The sequence below is a fragment of the Sarcophilus harrisii genome, chromosome 4, assembly GCF_902635505.1.
Source record: "Sarcophilus harrisii chromosome 4, mSarHar1.11, whole genome shotgun sequence".
Classification (NCBI taxonomy): Eukaryota; Metazoa; Chordata; class Mammalia; order Dasyuromorphia; family Dasyuridae; genus Sarcophilus; species Sarcophilus harrisii.
Window position 1 is genome coordinate 237,615,591 of NC_045429.1, and position 17,924 is coordinate 237,633,514.

The 17,924-nt window shown below is 32.4% G+C and overlaps 1 protein-coding gene across 19 annotated transcripts in view; it reads right to left on the bottom strand.

The window, feature by feature from the left end:
* Positions 1-17,924, bottom strand: part of RIMS1 (regulating synaptic membrane exocytosis 1) — a 695,397-nt gene that overhangs the window by 391,470 nt on the left and 286,003 nt on the right. For all 19 annotated transcript variants that reach the window (XM_031964645.1, XM_031964638.1, XM_031964642.1 and 16 more), the window contains exons 3-4: positions 3,033-3,246; positions 535-546 (exon numbers count right to left, since the gene is read on the bottom strand). In XM_031964645.1, the coding sequence (XP_031820505.1) occupies positions 535-546; positions 3,033-3,246 (226 nt within the window). The remainder of the gene's footprint in view (positions 1-534; positions 547-3,032; positions 3,247-17,924) is intronic.

Consider the following 17,924-nt stretch of genomic DNA (forward strand, 5'->3'; position numbering starts at 1 on the left):
ATAGAAATCTGGTTCGAGGGATCAACTTAGTTGTTTCCATTTCATGGATAAAAACACTGTTGATCTCTGAATTCTCTTTTTTCTCAGTAACTCTTTGGAAACAGACTTACTCCATTTCTCCTACAGTAAAGGAACAAAGTCTATGCATCTTGCTTGATCAATAGGAAGAAGGAACCAAGTACTGCTGAAGTTAGAGCCCATTAGTGTTCATTGTTCCTGAAGGCAGAGAGAAAAGTCCTTATGAGACTGTTCTAAGAGGCTAAAATGAGCTCATAATCACTTAAATTAAACTGTATTTCACTGGTCTCCTGGACTTAAAATTACAAAGACTGTCCACATACATAGCAGACCCCTTAATGCCCCTGAATGTTAATCTTAATTGTTTGAGGAGCACAATAAGGAAGAAGGAACTCTATTTTAGCACTGAAATACTTTATGAAATATAGTGGCTAACATCAATATGTTGAACATTTATTGAAAAAAGTTTAACAACATTATAATAATAAATGATAAAAAGAAAGCATGGATTCTAACCACTTTGTCCTCCTTTAGGCAAGCATCCAAGGAAGCAGGGTAAAGAGAAAAACAAAAGAAGAAGAGAAAAAGAAAAAGAAGCATATATTAATACATAGTTGTTTTTAAAGGCAATTATATCAAGTGTCTCTATGAAGTTAAAACATAAAATTTTTGAAAGCAAAAGCATAATTCCTAAATAAAAAGAGTTCATTATAGGAAAAAGAAAAGATATACATTTCAATTAGGAAAAATCTAAATGAGAAACATTAGCAAAACAAAATAATAAAGATCAAAAATGAGAAATATTAATTATCTCAATACTATGATTATAACAGAAAATTTGTTAAGGACTAGAAATCATCAGGGTATAATGTTGTAAAAATGTTTCCTCAATTAATTATTTTCCATTTAATTTCCATTTAATGAAACATAATCCATTTAATTTCAAAGATTTGACAATTTAAATAAACTCCATTACAAAATAAGGTAGGACAGGCTTGAACTTAAGAATAAATATGTAACTTTGTTTTCCTATTATTAACCATGTCTTCCTGACCCCCACCCCCAAAAAAATCAAACTGGAGTTTTTCTGGTTAGGTAAATCTCTTGAGCCTCAGAACCTCTCAGAAGAGCAAATTTTTCTTTTGCTATATTTCCTTTATGGTTCTCCTTTTTTTAGGAGGAGGGGGAGGCAACCTAAGGTGTCCTTAATAACTTTCATATTTAATAGTTAATCCCATTGTTATAGGTTTGGTTTTGTCCCACATTAGACAACCATTGTAATACTTTTATGGTTTCATCTATAAGAATTTTACTCTAAAATAACTTATTGGTGTTGCTCAAGATGATCTAGTTACTACTGGGAAGAATTTTAGTCCCTTGTTCTTATCTCTCAAATAAAATATGCCATTTGCCATGACACTGAGGCACAACAATGGAAGGTTCATTTTTTCTCTTATCTGTGCTGTTTAAAAAATCAATATTACATAAAACCTTTTTGCTATTTTTAGTGCAATACTCAAAAGTAAAAAGATAATATAAGAGATTCTCTAAAAAGATCATTGCCTTTAAAAAAGCCAAAAAATTCCATAGGAATGCTACCATCTTGAAAGTTTAGATAGTTTAGATCTTATATTAAAAATATATATATTATATATATTATATTTAGATCTCATATTATATTTCTATTTCAGAATAGTCTTCCCAGCCTTGTGACTAATTTTATGGGTACCACCTGCAGAGCATAAAATATAGTACACTATTAAAACTGTATTCAAAGTCTAAAAACAATTTTTTTTGAATTCTTACCCAAGATATTTTCATTAGCGTTATTTCAGAGAATTATGTTCACAAATACATGAGTATTAAAATGAAACATCCATTAGAACAGATAATGAACTTGGATCCCATAAGAAGAGAAGAAAAAGTACAAAATTGTAGCTCAATCACAATAACAAGAAGAAAGGTTTTATTCATTATCAACGTATGTTCTTATATCTATAGATATCTAACTAATTCAAGTTCATACAAACTTAGCACATTATTCCTTTCTCTTTGATGGGATGATAAAAGTTAAGTTGCTATTCATAAAGGCACATCCTTCTCTTATCCATATTATCTTATATAAAACTCTCTCTCTCTGTATATATGTGTGTGTGTATACATATATATATATATATATATACATAGTCATTTATAAATTACATTTTAAAATTAAAAGAACCAGATAATAATGGTTACATCCTTGTTTCAGATAATGAAAATTAGAAAATGCTCAATGTTTTAGACATTAAAATCATTGAAACTGAAATTTAATATTTTCCTACCAAACTGGTCATGAAAATTTACAACTCATTAAGATAAAGACTGTCATTCTTTTCTGGAGAAAAATGAGTTCTGTCAAAAAGCAGAGCCAAAACTAGGGTGAGGTAATTGGAACTTTTCACCAGGATATTAAAATTTAGAGGGCACTGGCAACACCTATACTGTAGCACCATAAAAAAGATGACCTTAGGTTCTAATTAAAAAATAATAATAATTAAGAAAAATTAGAAGCTATTTGATATTTTGTCTAATCTCAGAGACATCTCATTCCAGATGAGCTCTCCTCTGTGACAGTGAAAGCTCATTGTATCTTAAGGTCTTTATCTCCCTGTTTTCTATGCCCACCTAATTGAATTATTTTTAAAAGTTAATTTGAAGGTAGTTTTAATGTTGTTTGCCCTTCAGATCTATTTTTCCTTGATGTATTTTTTTTAAAGGTGCTACTTAAGTTTTGGTCCATAAGATAGATCCTAAAACATAGTATGAGAATCTAAGATAATGATAATCTCACATATCTTCATTCTTCATATGATTACTGGCATTTTAAAATAGATATATTGAAGGAAAACATACAACAGGGCAAGAGACTTATACCTATATCTCTTTTTTAATAAATACATATTTCCAGGGTAAGAAATCTTAATGGTTTTATTTTCATCAAATTTATTTATTTCCATTCTTTCCACACTTACATTGTTTGATCGCAGAGAAACTCGGCCTCCACATCTTGCACAGAACTTGGTCCGGCAGTAAGAACATAAATGGCCACATCCATCAGCAAATTTTGTTTTCATACAAATGCCACAAGTTGGGGCATCATCTTTGTGCTCTCCTTGGTAACGGCGGGCTTCTTCCCCAATTTTCCTCACTTGTTCTTTGTAACTTTCAAATTGCTGATGCAATCTCCTGGGCAAAACCAAACACATAAACAAAGTAGAAGAAAACTAAGTACATTATAAAACAAGAAAAAGCAACTCTTCCCAAAGTAAGATAATGAACATGTAATGATAACAAAAGATATGTTATAGTGTGCATCTACTCTATGGATAAAGCAATTATCATAATAAGAGACTGATTCCACCCTGATAATTATCCTATAATCTGTTACCTGTTACTCCACCCTCTGAACTCCCCTAGGAAACCAAATCCTTTCAGTTCTGAAAATCCTATTCTTGCATTTGTACTATCCTGATTAGTGAAAATGTCACATGAACCACTACATTTAGTTCATCATGCTTCACATTCTAGTTCATATATGTATTATATCATTTATAATATAATCATATCATGTTCCTATCTACCCTGCCATCATTCCTTATTGCTTAGTCCTAATCTCTAACCCCTTTCTCTTGCCAGTTCAATTAAAAAAATTGGCATTGCTACTGGGAAGGATTTGGCAATCAACTCCCTGTGATGCTATTCATCATCCCTATAACTTTGCAAATCAAAACATATTTCTTGAAATATCATCACTAAACTGTGTTTTTGTATCTCCTCCATAAAAAGAATTTAAATTCTCTAGCTTCTGTGTTTTATTTCTATCATGTAACAATGTTTTTTTTTTTTTAATTTATTCATTCATTCATTTATAGGACTTTAAAGCTGGGAAACTGTTGATATCATCTAATAGAGCTGTTCTCATATATTTTGGTTTTCTTCTCATCAAAACTGAGGAATACTTTGTACTCTTAAAATAATTGAAAATAATTGAAAAGTGTTTACTTATATATGGTCTATTTATATTTACCATATTAGAAATTAAAATGAATATTTTGCCAAATTATTATTTATTGATTCACCTAAAATAACAATAATAAAAATATTATATGTTGACATATGTAGCATTTTATGGAAAAATATTTTCCAAAAGGTCAAAAGAATGGCATTATTTTAAATATTTTTGCTAATCTTTTAATATTTAAATATAAGAGCTTTATTCTCATATCTGCTTCTGTATGCAGTTTCTTGCAATACGTTTTTTGTTGTTTGAAATATATTTGGTTTCACACAGAGAGGTAGTTGGAAAAGAAAGAAGTATTTTTAAAAGGTAAATATCATCTTAGTAGCAACAACAGCAGTGGTAGTGATAGTAGTAGCATTAGCGGTAACAGTGTCAGTCTTGTGGCTGTCTTGTGGTGGTAGTACCAGTGATTGTAGTAGCAGCAGCAGCTAACATTTATTATGTTTCAAGTACTGTGCTAAGTCCTTTATAATTATTATTTCCTTTGATCCTTACAATAATCCTGGGAAGACAGTACTATTTTTACTCCATAATAATACAGTTGAGGAATTACAATTCAAGAAACTCAGATAAAAATGTTAAATGACTTGCGCAAGGTCATATAGCTAATAAATGTCTGAATCTAGACTTGAACTTGGTTCTTCCTCAGGTAATTGAATTCAAATATTTCAAGCTCCTCAGTTCTTTGTCCACTGTGCCACTTATCCACCAATATTATTTTGAAAATATTTAATTAGTTTTAGTATGAAAATAGTTTTGACCTCACATACTCCCTGAAATAGATTCCATATATGGATCATAACTAGAGAACCACTGACTTAGTCTAACCCCTTCATTTTACAGATAAGGAAATTAAAGTAAGGAGGTAATGAAATGAATTATATGCCATTATCTAATCCCTTTCTTCATTTTCTTGCTTCCATATATTGACAAGTATCCTACATATTTGAAACAAAATCTAACATCAAACTCTATTGTAATATTTTCTTTTCACCAAGGTAAAGCCTGGCTTCTCCATCAAGTCTTTCCTAATTTTTGCAGTTAAAAATTATGCTTCCCTTCTTCAATGTTTCACAACAATCAAACTTTTCCAATGTACTTATGCAATTCTTATTTATGATATTATCAAATATCATTCAATCAACAAATTGGAGGGAACTTAAGAAATCATCTAATTCAGATCTTCATTTTGCCCTTCCAAGGACACAAAGTGTCAGAACTAGTAATAAATTCAGATGTACCAATTCTAGAAATTGTGCACTTTTGATTTTACTTTATTACCCCTACTAGAAGTAAGATCATCAGTCAGGATTTTTTTTTTCAATCTTGCTAGCCTGAGCATCTAGCACAATGTGTTTCACATCATGGACACAATAGATACTAATGGGATTGAATGAAATTAATTGACTTGTCCAAAGTGACACAGCAAAGTAAGAGAACTAAGATGAGAATGCAGATTGCTTCACTTTCCATCTAGGGTATCTTCTCACTGAACTAAGTACTTCATTTTCAGTATTTCATCAGGACAATGCTCAGGGAGGGATTCAATAAATGCTATTTGTAAGCAAATTTAATTATTAATTATATATTTCATTATGTATAAGTTGCCTAGACTATGAGCTATCATTGCCTTATGATGCAATATCTCACTATTTCCTTTGAAAAGTTGTTGTAATCCCCTTTGTATATGATAACTTATGAACAATTCTCATTATTTAATGGGTAATTATTACAGATTATATAAGCAATTCAAAATTAATCTTCTGTACAAAAATGAAATACCAGTGACCCAAGACACTTTTCCACATCTATCATGTTTCAGTTTTTCCCCAAATGAATCTTTCAGGAAATAGAATTTCCTTGTTATTTAACATTATACTCTCCTCCCACTGGACCCTGATGAAGGATTCCATAGTTATCTAAAGACAAACTGAAGGAATTCCCCTCCTTGGTGACAGCCTGGAAGTACTCCAACAAATGAAATCCATGGGGAATGTCTGGCTGGTTGTCATAGATTTGTTTACTACCATGCATCTGGATAAGCTTTCTGGGATTAGTGTATTCCCTAGAATTTAGAATGCAACTATCAAGTTTTCGACCTCCAAATATGTATCACTGTCAAAGTAGGAAGAATCAACTTGATGTTTTTCTATTCAGAAAAACTGTGGAGATATATTATTTCCCTCAAACAAAATTAAGTAACTTCACTGAAAAAACTGAATAATTTAAAGAAATGAGGATTAATTTTATTTTCTTCTGATAGAAACCAATTTATGAACAAGAAATGAAACAAAAAGTAAAAAAAAAAAAAAAAAAATTGGATTTTCCCTCTCCTGTACTGGAAACCAGATTTTCCACTTCTCCACATTTACCAAGGACAAGAATTAGATAAAACATATTCATTCATACATGAAACACACTTCACACACTAGGAATAGTATTAATATAAATAGGAGTAGGAGTAGGAGCAGCAATTGAACCTCATCAAAAAAGTAATTAAAGGTATGAAATAAAAATTATATCTTACACTTAACCCCCCCCCCCAATTTTAGATTCACTACTGAGATTAGCATAGGGAAGGTAGAAATCTTATCTTCATGTTATAGAAAAAAATTACTCATTACATTAAATTGAATCATATTTACTTGGAAAATGTAGTTTTGAACTTATAGCAATTAGCAATAGGTACAAATAGCATCCCAAATGAAGAAACTAAAAATAAGCCTTTAGTTTTTTAGGTTCTATTACAGATGAAAGAAGGATAAAAATGGGGAATAGCATCACTCAAAGATATTTAAATGAAACCCAAAGAAAAAGAGAAGTAAATATATATTTTAAGAACTAAGACCACTGGGAGAAAAAGATACAAAGAATTGTGAAAAGATAAAAATTCTCCTTGCATTTTTAGTCTTTATTATGATGTGATATAAGTAGTAGTGTGATATAAAATGTAGTCTGGTCAAATGAAAATACTATTAAATAGGAAACCAGGATACATATTCTAGAGCCCCAGCTTTGGTACTTATTACCTGGATCAGTCAGTCAATAAGTATTTGTTAATGGTCATCTATATGAACAGAAAGGTTTAAGTGACTGAATGAGGATTAACAAACCCAGGTGATCTGACCCCAAACTTGGCACTTATTTTACCATATCAAGGTGACTTAAAATCTTCATTCATGTAACTTAAGTGCTATAGGCACCAAATGAATATTAACAGAGATATTTCAAGATTCTGTCCTTAGAACAATCAATGCCACTGAGATATCACTAGGATATTAATAGTGAGACTATAATATTAGATTTAACTTTTTGTCTCTAGTGTTCTAATGCTTTAATCTATAACAGTATATGCTATATGAATAACAAATGCAAAATGCATATTGTATCATTCTGTATTACAGTAAATGTGTAATTTTGAAATGAATTCTATTTGAACATTGTGTTCACAGAATTCATAATTCCCTATTATTATTCTTACCTTGGCAAAATATATAATTGCTGTTTTCAATCTCAAATAATATATACTATTGAATACACATACATTTTATATAAAAAAAGTTATAAAGCATTCAATGATTAAGAAAAAAAGGATTCATATTGAAACAAAAGTTTCAGGCTGTATCTGAATTGCTAGATTATGTGTGTGTGTGTGTGTGTGTGTGTGTATACTAAATAGGTTCATTTTGTAATCATTATTATATTGTTTTAACATCTTATCATGTCCAATACAGAAAAAATTAATGCTAGACCTGTGACTACATGCTGAGTGTACATTAATGTAGCATATATTTCCTTCCAAATGTATATAAAGCTGTACAACATCCCATAAATAACTCTATATACCATAGATATTCAAAGCCTAGATTTCAAATTAAAAAAAAATCTAGTAATGAATAGTTCATGAAAAATTAGAAAGTGTTGAGAAACTTCTATGTGCAAAGCATCATGATTGATATTATGGAGTGCCACAGTACCTGTTTATTGTAATGGGTGCTCAATAATTATTTGTGGAAGGGAAAGCTTTCTTTTGATTTGGCATATTTATTATAATGTTACAACATTCCATTTCTTTCATATAAAAGAATAACAGGGGAAAGAAGAAAAAGAAGAAGGGAGAGAAGAGAGTTAAAGAGGGAAAGGGAAAATTAAAAATGGAAAGAGAAAGGAAGAAATTCTATAAATATTTAAAAACTAATTGTGTATAAGATCCCAAGTTAGTTTGAGGGAGAGACCATTAAATAAATGAAAGGGAGGAGAGAGTGATTCACAGAAGAGACAGTGACACCTGAATTTTGTCTTGAAGGAAGAAAAGAATTTGGAGTCAAAGATGGGAATCATATGCAATCCATGCATGGTTATTAAATTGTGCAAATTCATCCATATTAAAAGTAATCTGTCAAGATCAGGAGCAGCTAACTCTTCATTTTGATTGAAATATGGTTTTCATGAGGGAAATAATGGGAAACAAGGCTAGAAATGTTAAGTTAGAGCCAAATCGTAAGAGGCCCTTAACTGCTGTTGTGATGCATTTATATTTATCACAGAGGCAAAAGGTAGCTCAATAAGAATTTGTGAGCGATAGAGAATATTGTATTCAAGCCATATCCTTAGGAAGTTTAACTTGGTCTGAACAGAGAATGTTATCCTAGCATATATACCTAACAGAGACAAGTGGAATCGAAAGGAAAAAACAACAGAATCTCTGAGCTTTGTTTTGAACTTACTCTCATTCTCTTACATTACTAGAACCAGAATTTTGGAAATGCTATAGATCTTATGATCTATATAATCTTTGAAAATTGTGGAAAGCAGCCCTAGAAGTGGTTTAAGCAGGAATGACAATTAAACAACCAGGAATTGTTTATTGTTAAAGGGAACTTTCTAATCCCATCAGTTATAGGCTTGGCCCAGAGACACTGATCCCTATTTGAGGAAATGCTCTTAGACATTAATTAACTATCTAGCTATTTTGAGTTTAAAAGAATTTGGTCACTGAAGATTAAAACCATGAGAGCTGTCATCTTGCTCCTTATGGAAAGAAATTCACTTTCCCCTAATACAATATTTAGGTTCCTTACTGCCCTGCCTGCTAAAAGGACTTAAATGTAGCATCCAGGTTTGTAAGCTAAAAGAGGGATGATGATTGTACCCTTTTTTTTTTCTCTTTTATAAGTAAAAAATAAGTCAAATCAACAAGCATTGACAGTACTGCCCACAATGCTGTGGGGCTAAGGGAGTTGTCCAATGTCACAGCTATTTTTTAAGAGATAAAACTTAACCCAGGTCTCCTTGGTTTCAAAACTAGGTCTCTATCCACTACATCACACTGCTTTTTTATGTGCTAAAATTAATTTAAATATAACTAGTTACTAAGAAAATAATTTTAAATTTTGGGGGGTTTATTTTGGTCTATATTGTAATTTAGTGTAGAAGACTTCTCCAATCCAGAAAAACCTATGATTCATGGACAACTTCAAGTCTTATTTAATTATGTGGATTACGTATATATGAGAATTAAATTACTTTCCCACAACCACAATATTAATTTTTGTCAAAGGCAGGAATTAAAATAATGTTCTATGCTATATTTTACTTTCTGTAACTACTTGTTGTTGATTAGATAGAACTTCTAACCAATGTATCTAATAATGAATATAACAACATTTGTCTAGCACATTATTTACAATGCATTTTACAAATATTATCTCAGATTTATAGAGAACAGAATCAAATTTAAAAGAATATAAACATACACATATGAAAAAAAACTAAAAATTTGCTTCAATGGTGTTTATTCAAAGCACATTAGAAATCATAAGCAGATAAGGCAGGTTTGAAGGCTAGCAAGAACCCTTGTCTTTTCAATGATCTCACTTTATCATCCCGGCATGTCACTGTCATTCCATTCTATTTGGTCTTGAATTTTTTTCACTGGCATTATGTCTCTGAGCTAGACCACAAAAATTAAAATATCATCTTTAAAAATTTCCCTTTTAAAATTTACCTTAAAAAGGAAGGAAGATCTTCTTTAAGAGATCTTTATTTCCCACTGAAATAGCTTAGTTTATTCAACTGGCAAGCAACTTATCATTTAGCCTAGAGTTTGTCATAAAAAGACTAGGAAATATAGGACAGGTATGTTTTGTTTTCAAAATGAGGCATCGTGGTGGAGAATAGAGAGGAGACCTGAAAAATTTGGGAGTCTAGGAGTATGGAGGAGGAGATATCCCAAAGTAGGTAGGGAAATCTTTAATGATAAAGCACTCTGAAAGGAGATGGCACAGAATAGGAGAAGTATAACATTAATGAGAAAAGGCTTAAAGAAAAGGAAAATGTCCTGGACTTCTTGTCATAATCATTATCTTTGCATGTCAATATCTTGCCTCCCTAAGCAGATTGTGAGCCTCTTGAAGGTATGGTAATTATGCCTATGTGAGTCAGTCATTCAGTCAGTTAGTGATAACTTATAAAGTGATCATTTATATTCTTTAATCATTTTCCAGTTAGATCCAACTTTTCATGAATCCATTTGGAATTTTGTTGGCAAAGATACTGCAATGGTTTGGCCAGTTCCTTCTCCAGCTCATTTTTATAGATGAGAAAAGGTCAACAGAATTAAATTATTTTCCCTGAGTCATATAGCTAGTAAATGTCTGAGGCCAGATTTGAACTCTTCTTCAGGCCCAACTTTGTATGCACTGTACCATTTAGCTTTATGTTCATTTTAATTTTATGAGAAAATTTATGAGCATTTATGAAGACTCTGCGCCATGCACTGCTAAGTATTGGGAAAAGAAAGAAAAAGAGAAAGAAAGAAAGAAAGAAAGAAAGAAAGAAAGAAAGAAAGAAAGAAAGAAAGAAAGAAAGAAAAAAAGAAAGAAAAAACACCACTATCTCTTTACTTGAGGAACTCATCTTTTAATAGGTGATATAACACATTGAAAAATACACGTGCAAGCAAAATGTATATGGAGGAAATAGAAGATTTCCATGGGATAATTGAAGAGAGAAATTAGAAAAGGTGCAGAAGTTGGTATTTTAACTGACACAATGGAATCCTGGGAAGTCATGAGGCAAAGATGAGGAAGGAGCACACTGTAAGCAATTATAGCCCATAAAAAATTGAGTGCCTTTGGGATGGGAAAATGTTGTATGGTTGAAGAACTGCAAAAAGCCCAAGATAGTTGGATTCTCATATGAATGGAGAAGAATAAAGTATAGGAAGACTGGAAGGGTAAGAAGTAGTCAAGTTACCAAGTATTTTAAATATCCAATCAAGGATGTGATATTTGATCCTATAAGTATTAGGGTAACATTGGAGTTAACTGAGTAGATGGTCACACAGGAAATGCTTTAAGCAAAATTCCTTTTTCTAAAGTTGATTAGGGACAAAAGCAGTGGACAAAATCAATTTAGAGTTTGCAATGGAATTCCAGGTAAGGGAGGCCAGGAAGATAGTTCATGAGTTTCAGCAAATATCCTGAATGACTACTCAGGGACAGGAGGTTAGATTGAAAGTTTGGTTAGCTGAGAAGAGCCAGGCCAACAAGTCAGAACACAAAATATGTTTCAGTATAAAAGGAAGACTAAGGAAGAAACTTATATTGAGAATTGAAATCTAGGCAAAGTCCCAAGTCCTCTGCAACTAAAATATGAAAATAGGCAAAGATGTTTTCCCAGGACAAGTAGAGTAGAAGACAAAAGGCAGATCACAGCATGAAGCAGAATATAGTAAGAAATGGTACACTTAAAAGTTTGGAGTTAGGGTCAGTGGCAAGTAGATGGTGTAATGGAGAGAGTGCAGGGCCAGGAGATAAGAAGGCTGGAGTTCAAATTTGGCTTATATATCTATGTGCATTTGGATAAGTCATTTAAACCTGTTAGTCTGTTTTCTCATCTGTAAAATAAACTGGAGAAGGAAGTAGCAAATCACTCCAGTATCTTTGCCAAAAAAAGTAAAAAATAAAAACCCTTAAATAATGTCATGAAGAATCAGACAAAATTGAAACAATTGAACAGCAAAAAAGAATTTGGACTGTGTGTTACAACCCTCATAAAGCTTTTATTACCACTGGCAATTCCCCTTTCCTATAGGAGATAAATTTTAGACACTAGTTTCTTGCAGGCTGCTACTAAGTATATAAAAGGAGAAAACATTGTTAGGAGAGTTCAGTGGAGGGTGAAGTTACTTCCATGATGCAAAAAGATTGTTAGGGAAGGCTTCACAGAGAAGGTAAACTTGATTTTGACTAATGGGCAGCATTTCAATTGGCACAGAGTTGAAGTGTAGGATTTCAACAAGCAAAGATCGTATCAATGGGGAAAGAGAAAAAAGGGATGCTATTCCAGGCATAGTGAGCAGTGTAAACAATGGCAGGAAAACATAAGACATGTTCCAGAAAAGCAGCACATTTTTTAAGTGTTAAGATCATTTGAAGCAAACAGAATATGGAGATGACATACAGTACCTGCTGCAAGTGGTTTTCTACTTCCCCAAACTACATTAAAATGTAATTGGGAAATATTTCACAAAATAAAAAAATACAGCACAATCTATATAACATTACAATTCAAAACTACATCAATCTATTGTCCTCGGAGATCTTTATCTTTGGTTTACTGGCCCCATTTTTGTTTGATTTTGAGGCTGCTGGACTAGAGCAGAGCTTTTTAAACTTTTTTTTCAATAAACACCTCTTTTTGTCCAAGAATTTTTTACATGACTCTCTCTCTCTCTCTCTCTTTATATATATATATATGATATACAAATCAAACATTATTGGTAATAAATCATACTTCCATGACTCATATGTTCAGTTACAAGTCACACATTCTGAGTCATAAATCATAGTTCAAGGAAGTGGGGACTAGAGGATGGAAGTAAATACATAGCCTGGAAGCAGAATTTGGAGCTGGATTGTGGAGAAACCCAATAATACAAACTCTGTAGATAAGAACTGTTTTTTTTTTATTTGTTTGTTTAGTTTTCTAACAATTCAACAAGCCAGTATGTGGCAGGTACTGTGTATGGCACTGCGGATACAGAGTAAAAAAATCATGCCATTCCTACTCAACAGGATCTAGTGATGGTGATGTGATTTTGGTATCCCTGGAGATTAGCACAGTTCCTGCTGCATGTTAGGAAGTTAATAATTCTTGTTGACCTAATTTAAGGACTTGACTAAAAGGAAGCCAGGGATTACATCAGGTCAATTTGAAGAGAGAGAATTTCAGGTACATAGGAAATTGTCCAAAGATGAAAAAGAGAGAGAAAGAAAGAGATTGAATGTTATATAAGAAGAAATAATAAAAGTGATTTGGGCAAGAATAATACTAAAAGAAGAATAATGAGGGTTCAGTCTTGAAAGGTGAGTTGGAACCAAATTATGAAGGAGTTTAAATGTCTAGCTGAGAAATTTATATTTTGTGAGATGGATAAATAGGGCCACTAAACAGGTGAGTGCTCTAGGCTTTGTTTACACCTCCCTCTATGTAGCACACACAATAGGAGACTTCAATAATTGCTGAATGAATGAAACACCCTATCATTTTGGGCCATCTGTGGGAATGAGATTTGTTCAACACATCCTTTGTAATGAGATTTTACCCATATCCTTTTAAAAAGGAATTGCTAAACAAATTGACAGTACATACAAGGGAAAATTGAGTCTACTTAAGAGGGAAAGCCTTCCATAAGCAGAATTTGTATCCAAACAATGAATTTGCTGAGTATAAGACACTATTTATTTTATGTGCTTAAGTAAATACAATATTTAAAACCATCTTCCCTCACTCTTTCTATCAAACATGTATGTACCCAAAAGTAACAAGTATAGCTTAATTACCAACCATATTCATCACTCAAGTCTTATTCCCTTTCTCTTTTATTAGTCTGGATTTTTCTTTTTTTGTTTGTTTATTACTTTGTTTTGGATGTTTGTGGTCAGAAATAAATTAGACTTGAGTATTGAGGCTCAAGGAATCAACAGCAAAGGAAATGAACAAATATAGAGAGGGGAGAGAGAATGAATGTGTGTGTGTGTGTGTGTGTGAGAGAGAGAGAGAGAGAGAGAGAGAGAGAGAGAGAGAGAGAGAGAGAACGAACTAGAGACAGACAGACAGACAGACAGGAGGGGGAGCAGAGGCAGACAGGAGAAATAGAGGATAGAAACGAAGAAGAAAGAGGTTCAACAGTGCCAAACAAAGTAGAGAAGGAGATAAAAAGGAAAATGAAGAAAGAAGAGAAGAGAAAATTATTATGATTGTAAAATCGCCTTCTTTTGAATTGGATTAAACTTCTGAAAATAAGAGCAAAGAAGAAAACTAACATGGGGTGGAAAGGAGGGTAATGGGCAGGATATTGGGTTAGGAAGGCCATGTGATTTAGCTAAAAATGCAAGATAGCATGGAAAAGGCAACACCTACTCCTAAAATGGGGGCAATAGCTCACACCTCCACAACAAAAGCATCCTATTTTGGGATCGACTTGAGATTTACAAAGCAGGGGGTGGAAGAAAGAAAGGGTTACAACAACTTGTCATCAGACATAATGTTAGCTCCTTGAAGGCAAGGACTACCTTTGGATTTTTGTGTCTCTAGTACATAGCATGGCTCCAGGAACATAGCAGGTATTTAATAAATGCTTATAAGCTGACTGACTAGTCAGCAGACCATGAAAGAAAATTAGATTTTATGATGGTCTTGCCAGAAGCTGTTCCCAGAACAAGGCACATTACACCAAGTTCTCATCAGGACTCTTTTCTCCATGCCTCCATCTGGAGGCATCAGTGAAGCCTCAAAATCAATACAGCTTTAAGTATTTTATAAAGAAGTCTGTGGAGACTTACTCAAAGATTTATGGTTGGTTATTACGCCTGTAGGGTGTGTGTGTGTGTGTGTGTGTGTGTGTGCATGTCAATTAGTAAAGAAATGTTTACTAAATAGAAATGAAATATGATTCCCTCCTGGTCAGAGAGGGGATCTACTGGAAAGAATGTTGCATACATTGTCAACAATGATCTTGGCTATGGATTATTTAACTGTTTTTCTTTGTTAAAAGGATGGACACAATTACTGGAGAGGAGAGAGGAAGTGGGACATTTCCAGAAATTATTTTGATGTAAAAAACTAAAGACTTCGATAAAATTTATTTAAAAAAACCAAAAACCACACAAAGTAGTTCCAATTCTGCCTTTGACACATATTAGCTGTGTGATACTGGATACTTAGTATCATCATTATCCCAGGCAATTCTGTACAAACACTCATTTTAAAAAGTCAGCATTAAAAAATACTGTTTACTTCATTCTAATCACATTCTGGGCATATAATAAAATTTGAAATGTACTTTGTAATACTATTTTAAAATGACATATATATCAGATTTAAGAGCATGTGGTCTTACTTGGATATGTATTCATACTTCTGAAAGCATTTTATATGAATCATTATAGCCAATGCTTTGAACAGCTTATATAGAAATAAAAGAGATAACTGAGTATCTAATTCATTGAGAAAAATTTGCTGTGATTTATTGAGTAATACTGTTTGCAGGCTACAATTTAGAAGGTCAAATAACAATTTATCAATTTCTGCCTGAAAACATTGCCTTCAGCTGAAAGAGATATTTTTTAAACATCCCTTCAAGTGTCCAGCAGATGGCACTGAAGATTTCACTTTTTACACTAAATTCTCACACAGTTATTTAAATTATGAAATGTTTTTCTTTGGTGTATCTAATGTGTTGTAATAAAATTAGTACATTCAGCAGGGGGTATAACCTATTATGATAAAATGCATTTTTAGAGATGGCTGGAAAAAGAACAGGAAGAAAATTGATAAAATATTGTTTGAAATTACTGTGCTTTTATGGAGGACCCTTATTCCACATGCTTACTTTATTATAGATCAAGTAATTTTTTTTTTTTTTTTTGCTTTTTCACTTCATTTAGACTTTTAAAAAGTGTTTTAGTGCATCTGATATAATCAGCACCCCACTGTTATCTGAAAGCTGTCTGGAAGATGACATTTAATAGGAAATGAGAGTAAAGTTGAAGATTAGCTATTTATGTTGTATATTTTGTTACTCTGGCCAAATTCTCATTAGTAAACCCATTTTCAAGAAACCCCTTTCAAACTAAGTAAGCACAGGGTAAATAGAACTGTATCATAGGGGGCAGCATGAGCTTCCACCCTGCATGGTAACATTTTCCCTTATTTCTCCTCTCCATAGTCCTGATCTGTTTATTGTCTTGAGATCTTTTGGAAGTTTCAGACAAAATTGATTCTGTAAAACTCTAAAGAAATGGGATATATGTAGAAATATAGCTTCACCAGTGGTAGGACTGACTTCTGTTGTACTGCAACCTTTCCTGATACTCTTTCCATCCTGTTGATTTTTCCCTGTCCTGGAGAACACAGAATTCATATCCTTTAATCTTTGCTCTGTATTTACATTTCCCATCTCAAAGGAATTTGTCCTAAGGACGATTTGGGCCATTCACAGCTTTGTTTAAGATACTTAAGATCCAAGTTGCACATATTTAACTGTTGGGTCAGTGCAACATCTCCAGAAATGGCATGAATGCACATTGAGGAAATACCTTTTAATTGTGGTAGCTTCTAGTTGACTTCACAGGTAACAGCTATCTATCAAAGAATTTAAAAATTCTTTCATTAAGATACTCGTCAATAATAATGCCAGAAATATCTCCTCCCTTTTTAATGTTAGAGATATATCAGAGTTCTGGTATTGGAAATATCTTAGAGATACAGAAACCTTTATAAAGATGTTAGTTTTTAAGTGTGTTTTCATCAAAGAAAATAAAATTAAAATATAGGAAACCATAAAATGAAAATTTAATTAGGAATAAAAGCAAAAAGAACAAAATAGAATATAATTTAATTTTTCAGGGAAAACAATTTAACTCAGGTAATAGGAATACTTAGTATATTATGCATATTCCATGAATATTAAACACCAATTTTGTCACTGTGAGCATTTGCAAAAGGAGAAGGAAACTGTGAGAGGTACATATATATCATGAAAAATAGATAGAATAAATGTCAACTGATATCTATAATAAAAGTATTCTTCAGAAACCAAGTACAATGAAACTCAGGATTGTTCCACCAAAGGTGACATGGCTGGATTAGCTGAGCTCTTGGCAAAAAGATTTCTTGTATTCATACAATTTCTAAGGAATTGTGAAATCATACAAGGGACTTCAGAGGCCAAGTAGTCTAACCCAGACCCAAAAGAAAATCACCACTACAACTTATTCTTTAAGTAGTCATTCAATCTTTTTTTTTTTTTTTTTTTAACACTTTTAATTATAGGAATTGTACTGCCCTTCAAGGAAGTCAATTCCACTTTGGAGTATTTCTAAGTGTCAGGAAGTTTTCCTTACATCATGTTTAAATTTATCTCTTTTTAGCTATCATTTTTAGTTCTCCTATTACTTCTTTTGGTCCAAACTTAAGAAATCTAATTCCTCTTCCAAAAGATAGTCTTGAAAGTACTTAAAGAAAGTTCTCCTTGTTGAACCTTTCTTTCCTCAAACTGAACCTCCCCATGTCCTTATCACCATCACCTTCTCCATTTGAATTTCTTTCCTCTGAAAGTTTTCTGACACCTGAAAACTGTGTGTGTGTGTGTGTGTGTGTGTGTGTGTCCAAAAAAATAGGTTTGTTCCTCCCCATCATCTACTTCCAATATTCTTTAGAATCAATCTGCTTGGAAAGGGGAAATAGCCTAACCATGGGAAATGAGGAAGAGAATGGAAGCCAATACTGATTTTGACCATATATATCATATGTGCTTCTGTACATAAAACTGTAT